Source organism: Etheostoma spectabile, chromosome 9 (assembly GCF_008692095.1).
Source record: "Etheostoma spectabile isolate EspeVRDwgs_2016 chromosome 9, UIUC_Espe_1.0, whole genome shotgun sequence".
Taxonomy (NCBI): domain Eukaryota; kingdom Metazoa; phylum Chordata; class Actinopteri; order Perciformes; family Percidae; genus Etheostoma; species Etheostoma spectabile.
In genome coordinates, this window is record NC_045741.1 from 24484246 (window position 1) to 24490961 (window position 6716).

General features: G+C 41.5%; 1 protein-coding gene across 2 annotated transcripts in view; it reads left to right on the plus strand.

The window, feature by feature from the left end:
* The window catches only part of atp10a (ATPase phospholipid transporting 10A), a 38065-nt gene extending 31684 nt beyond the window's left edge, over positions 1-6381 (plus strand). The window contains exons 20-21 of one of the 2 annotated variants that reach the window (XM_032526693.1): positions 2342-2529; positions 3658-6381. In XM_032526693.1, coding sequence (XP_032382584.1) covers positions 2342-2529; positions 3658-4249 — 780 coding nt within the window. In that variant the 3' untranslated portion in view covers positions 4250-6381. Of the gene's footprint in view, positions 1-2341; positions 2530-3657 lie in introns of those variants that run through there. The other variant, XR_004333611.1, reaches the window with a different exon arrangement.
* Positions 6382-6716: the final 335 nt, after the last annotated feature.

Below are 6716 nucleotides of genomic sequence, written 5' to 3' on the forward strand. Positions count from 1 at the left end.
GTTTACCAGCATTTATCTTGTGAAAGAACAGTCTATGTGATAATAAGAAGAGGACTAAAAAATGTTACACATATTACACCACGCATTCAACTAAATATTTCCCATTCCAATAATCGCAGTCTTCATGATGAGCTAATTGCTGAACGATGAAAGCGATTCATCGTTCCCTGCTGTCAGTGCTGCTTTTTCTCACCCAGACCAGACTCTCGCTTCGTGAGGGAGCACTGGTGAACAAGGATATTTAACTCCAGCTGATTAGATTGGACCAGAAAGCTCTGCAGCATCCAGCCTGTATATCAGCGTGACAGCGTGTCTGCCGCCGTCCAGGCCCTCTCTCTCTCTCTCTCTCTCTCTCTCTCTCTCTCTCTCTCTCTCTCTCTCTCTCTCGCCACCACATCGCAGCACGCCACCAATTCACACCGCCACAGTCCTCCAAAATACCTGTTTATTTTTATTTTCGCCACATTCCCCCAGCGGCCTTGGTTTTATTCTAAGGTACCCCCCCCCAACCACCCCCATGGTTCTCGTAAAACAGCCCAGCAGTCTTGGTCATGAGACATTTAGAATTTATGACCCTGCATTGCATCACAGTCTTTTCCATTACGCTGAGGCTGTAAATTTAGCCTGACAAGTTTTGTACATGAAAAATGTCCTTCTTCACTAACTAACTTCCTGGTCGTCATGCCGAGAAGTATTCACAGCGAGCAGCATCGACCCAAGGTAAACATTTCCAAATGCTCAGCTGGCGGTTACTTGAATCTCTTGCTGCTACAGAAACATAATGCATGCATGATCGGTAAATGGCTGTGAAAGTCAATTAAAGGTATTTGAAATGACAGCAGGCAGCGCTCTTTCTCTCCCCCCCCCCCCCCCCATACAGGAGCTGGGGGGCTGTAATTAATTATGTGCTTCAGTGTGTGCTTGCGTATGTGTCAGGAGGGACAATACACCATTGGACCATTTTAGAGAATTCACCCTGTCAGATGTCAGCCAGTCAGCTCAGCAGGACCTCAGGGTGACACCGGCGGTTAATCCCTGGAACCGGCAAAACTCGTTAAAATACACAAGAACACATAACTGCATATACAATGTTACGTGTGCAGGCTTCTCATGTTAATACCTTTTGGATTACATTCATTGGTTGTATTTACCATTTTATTTAAAGGAAAAGTCCGGTTCCTGATAACTTTGTCATTTGTTAGGTTTGGCCAATCAGACTGGAAGCAAACTGAAAAACATCATCAACGAGGCCTTTAACAATTCATAAATTATTGTCTAATTGTCAATTTAAGTTTTTTAAATACTTACTGTTTCTTTGTTTGACTGCAAAGAGTAGCCTACCTTAGCTTAGCTAAGGTCTTGAGGTCATGACTGGTAATTGTTGATTTGGTTTACTTTTGCCAAATTGTTATTAATAGGTGATAATTGGTGGACTATATTGTATGTTTTTATTTCAATTGTTAGTTGTAGGCACTTGACCCTATTCACGTTCATGGCAACAAACATGACTAAGGGGGCAAACTGTTTTATGATAAACAGGTTTACTTCATACGCCTGTATTTGTGTTATTACATCCTCTGCTCAGCCCGAAACTGCAGATAAAACAAGTGAGCAACTAGCTGGTGAATGTAGTGGGGCATTTAGCATTTAGCAGCTAAAGAGCCAGGAGTCGGTGGAGACCAAATACAGAGCCGAAAGAGGGAATATTGGACGTACAAGTCAAGTGGCGATAGATAAAATGAACTTCAAGTTGCTAATGTCTAAATAAGCAACTGTTTGCCAAATAAACTTCATAAAGCGATCTGTTGATTACAGCTTGCTCCAAGCGGCCAAAAAAGAAGAAAAGGAACGCAGCTATAAATAATGTTTATTAGTCTGTTGTAATGTGACCTATATGTAAAAGGCATTTCAAAGACTGTTTGTTTTTTGACCAACAGTAGATTTTGCAGTTGTGAAACAGGTTTTATTTGAGCAATAAGTGATTATTACTGACATTTGGCTGCACTCACTTTGAGTTTCATTTCTTAATAAGTGGTTTCGATACTGTGGCTACATAGTATTAAACCTTTGTGATAAAGTGACCGTTCCTGTTCCTGTTGGACTGATTAGAGCAACGGTTAAGTACATTATTGTACCGTTACCTACAGTATGGCCGACGCTAGGAAAAGAAGACCCAGATTACTAAAAAAGAGAATTCCTGGTTATTGGCCAGTGTTGGTGTTCATTCATTCTTACATTGTTGTAAACACTGTTGTAATTCTTTTAGAAAGCTAAATCAGGTATTTTTACACAAATGATTAAAAGAATTTACAAAACGTTCCCCTGTCTGCTTCCCTTGTAGACCTGGATGAACTGGCTGTCCATCGCCTTCAGCATAGCTTTGTTCTTCACCGTGGCTCTGTGCTACAACGCCTCCTGTCCCACCTGCTACACCCCCTCCAACCCCTACTGGACCATGCAGAGGCTGCTGCAGGACCCCCTCTTCTACCTGCTCTGTGCCATCACACCTGGAGCAGCGCTGCTGCCCAGGTACACTGCGTCTAATCTGGGTTGGACTGAATAGATAAGGGGCGGGGGGGACAAGAAACAATGGGTCTGGGGGTCCACCTGAAAAATATTTTCTAAAAATATTTTCTGAATTCCACTTCCTGCATTTTCTACGTAAGTTTAGGGACTACGGTGATACAAAATCCAGAAAATAATTAAGTTGATCATAATGATAAATTCTTCTAGAACAGCTGTCTTACTTTCTTTTTATTGTTTAAAATAGATCACCAAGACATATTAATAAAATATCAAACGGATTTAAAAGGGGGGGGGGGGGTACATTTCCACCCTGTCCCCAGTGGAAATTACATCCTAGACTAAATACACAAGTCTGTTTCTCAATAGAGAGCAGAAGTCCCGCCCTTCTACTCCCGGTCTATGGGACCTATCTTTCAAAAAAATATGAACGGGATCAATTAGAGATAATAATTATTTTTTGGTCTGGCTCAAATTGTGACGTGCATTTCACAAATGATGTGTGTAAATGTAAAAGTTAATTTTACATGTCAAGAGAGAAATGATTCGACGTAAAGAAGTTGAACAACATTAGGTTTTGTGTGAGATCGCTCAGTGAACTATATCTCTCGATATATAAAACGATAATATATAAAAGATATATACGATGGTTAAAATGCTGACGCTGTGACTGTGTCTTGCTGTAGAGGATTCCAACAGCAGAATTCAGCTGTTGGAAAAACAGCCCAGACGGTGCGTTTACTTACAGCTAGTTAGCATCATGGTGCATTCAAAGTTATTGGCAAATAGCCTTTTCCCATTCAGTGGTTGGTCTTGTTGTTTTAACTCCAATTTACTGGTGAAGTAAGTTATTGTTATAAGTTATTGTTTCAGTCAATTGTTAAATATTGACCACCTTAGCAATGAACAATCCTTAATCTTCTTAATTCTTTTAAGAATTGGTTAGAAACATTTTTAAAAGTATTGTTTGAGTAACCGGAATCACAATACCCAACCCTATTTTTAAACTATCCGTGGCCCGTGCGATGGCTTGTACAGTATCTGGACCAGATGTTTTTCACGTTTATCCCAAGACCCTGGGATCATCTTTGGAATAGTGTTGTCCTGATACCGGACTCTGTTTTCCTTTTCCAGATATTTCTACAGGGCGTGTCAAGGCACGCTGTTTCCCAGCCCCGTCCAAGTTGGAAGACAGTTGGATAAACTCCCCTCTGAAACTCGCCGGAACATTCTGAGCCTCAGCAGGGTCAAGGTGGGGTCAGCCCTCAGCCCCAAGCCTCCTTTCCTGTCCCTCAGCAAGCCTTCCCCTAAAGGTTGCAATAAAAAAGACCTGAGGAGGTTCCCCAGCTCCGAGACATCACAGGGGTCCGCTTCACAGGGCCCGAGAAGCCCGCTGCAGCCTGCAGATGGTAATAAGGGCCCTTCAGATCTCTACACTACAGAAAAAGACCCTCATCCTTACTCCACAGACGAGCCACAGCCTTCTTCCACCACAGACTCGGAGTGCCTGGATCAGACTTTAGAGGCGTCAGATGGGAGTCTGTCCGGCTGGATCACCTCCACGCCTCTGCTCTCTCAGACAGGCAGCGTCCAGTTGGACCTGCCCCCCTCCCGGTGCGTCAAATACACCAGGATCTCGGACCAGAGACTACAGTCGGACCACAGCGTTCATCCAGCACAGAGGACAGAGCAGGTGGAGGACCAGTCGCTGCACACCACTCTGTGATGTCTCACAGTCCTAACTATCTTACTCAAACAACAATTTGCACGATAGATTTTTTTAAAAAGTCTAATTTTTATTGTATTTTTCAAGGAGATTCTTTTATAAAAGATACAAATAGGTACTTTGTATTTAGGATGTTTTAAAGCTTAAGATATTTTTGAGTTTTTGAAGATGGAAGAACTGGAACATCTTCCATTTGATTTTATCCTGGAATATTTTTTTTTATTTCAAAGATGCATGTCAGTAGTTGATCAGGTTTTAATGTGGAGGAGCGGAGGAGAGACATTCCACTGCTGGCATGTCTGGCAGTTTATTTTCTTTCTCTGTTCATTCCTTTAGCTTCGCCTGCGAATGCATTAGGACCAGGATCGGATGCCATGCGTGGCCTTGAATCAGTGTTGACATTCCTGAGAAGAGACATTTTATGTTTTAAGTTCCCACAGAAACGATTCTCAAAGAGTTCTGCAGACCATTAGCCCAGTGCTCCTTTCAGTCTTCTTGCTGGATTTGCAAACATTTGTTTGCTAAATTTTAAAGACCAAAAAGTGTGTTAATAGCTGCTCTGTCATACCGTACATTCCAGTGAATAATTATAAAAGCTAACTTCAAATATGATAATGCATTATGAGAATTCACCAGTAAGTCTTTATCCAGCAACAATCTACCAGTAATGATGCTGTGTGTGTGTGTGTGTGTGTGTGTGTGTGTGTGTGTGTGTGTGTGTGTGTGTGTGTGTGTGTGTGTGTGTGTGTGTGTGTGTGTGTGTGTGTGTGTGTGTGTGTGTGTGTGTGTGTGTGTGTGTGTGTGTGTGTGTGTGTGTGTGTGTGTGTGTGTGTGTGTGTGTGTGTGTGTGTGTGTGTGTGTGTGTGTGTGTGTGTGAGTCTTTATACTAAGCTAAGACAACCATCTCCTACGTAGCTTCATATTTAGCACAGACAGGGTATGAGTTGTTAATCTTCTCATCTAACTAATCCTCTAATGGTATTTCCCAAAATATCGAACTATTCCTTTAAGCGCTGTGCAGTAGTTGGACAACAGGCTATCGTCACGGTTTACCTTTTGTCCTTTTCTATCCGTTCATTTCATCGCAGAGTTGATCCCGATCCGGTCTAGTCGTCGTTCTGCTGGCGCTCACCTGAACCAAAAAGCTGAAAGAAAGTATTTTTCCAAATGTAAAAGATGTGGCTTTAAGATTCAAATTTGCACTTTGAAAGCATTATTTTTTAGAATATCCATGGAGTATTGTTGGTGCTGGCGGCATGTTCCATGCTGAAGTACTACAAGGTTGGGACGTTTTATTCCTTTCACACTTCTGAAAAAGAATCGTGCTGTTCTTGTTGACATTAATGAACCAGTTCCAGTATGGGAGATTAGAAACATGCTACACTTTGTTTCATTGTTAAGCATTTAACGCAGCAGCACCTTTTAATGTGTCACGATTGTGTATCTCTTGTGTCATTGCAGTACATTTTTTCTAGAGTGTATCATTTACCAAAGATCATTTATAATTCTGTATTCTCTAAGCAATAGTATGTGCCTTAACACTGGAAAAGAAATTACAAATCTCAGAGTTTGCTTCCGATGCTGCAGCGGTGTCCGTTCAGTGAGGTGTGTTGCTGTGGATGATATTTATGAGGCGATATGCTATGTGCTTTCTTTTTTGCACACGGCGCCTTTTTTCTGGCATGTTGTTCGCATTCTGACTGCTCAGTCTGTCCACTTGGTTTTATAGGTTTCTGTCTGCTGTGTGCTTTACACCCAATGTGCCAGAATGAAGCTCAGGCTGAATTCCAACACTTTTACGCACAGGAAACTTCCCTCTCACCGTACACGGCATTGAGACAAATCTGAGCTCCATTTGTTGGTTTATAATTTTGTATTTTGGTTACCATGTAAGCCTTCTGTAACTTTGTTACATTATACATTGTGACAAATGATCTGCTGTTAAAGTTCAGTGTCATTCCAAGGTATTAATCTAGATGTCTAATAGACCCATCACACTGGTCTAGCCTCTCTAAATTGTAGCAGTGAGAAGTTGCAGCCCACCTCTTTGTCCTTTGAGTAATTGGAGATTACTTGTACCGTTGCTACTTGTGAACAAGATAAAAATGACAATAATAAAGTATTTATCCTTTTACTACCTGTTTTACTGTTCGGAAAGTTGTACTCAAAACAATAAAGTTAATGTGGAAGTTGGTTAAAATCTATCTAGAGCGTGGTCTCATGGGACTGTCCTACTAAAATATTAAGGTTTAGTATGACTGGGAGCTACAGTATTTTGTCTGTCCTAATTTAGATTTTGTGTTTTTCTGTCACATGCATTGTATCTACTTGTGCTTCTGTCACTACAGTTAAGCCTGTCCCAGATAAGCGTGAAGGTGTCTTAAATCCGGCATTGACCGATGTCTTTGGCCAGCAGAAGAAGCTGAAAAGAAATACTACTTTTGTCATAGTATCACTGTATAAAGTT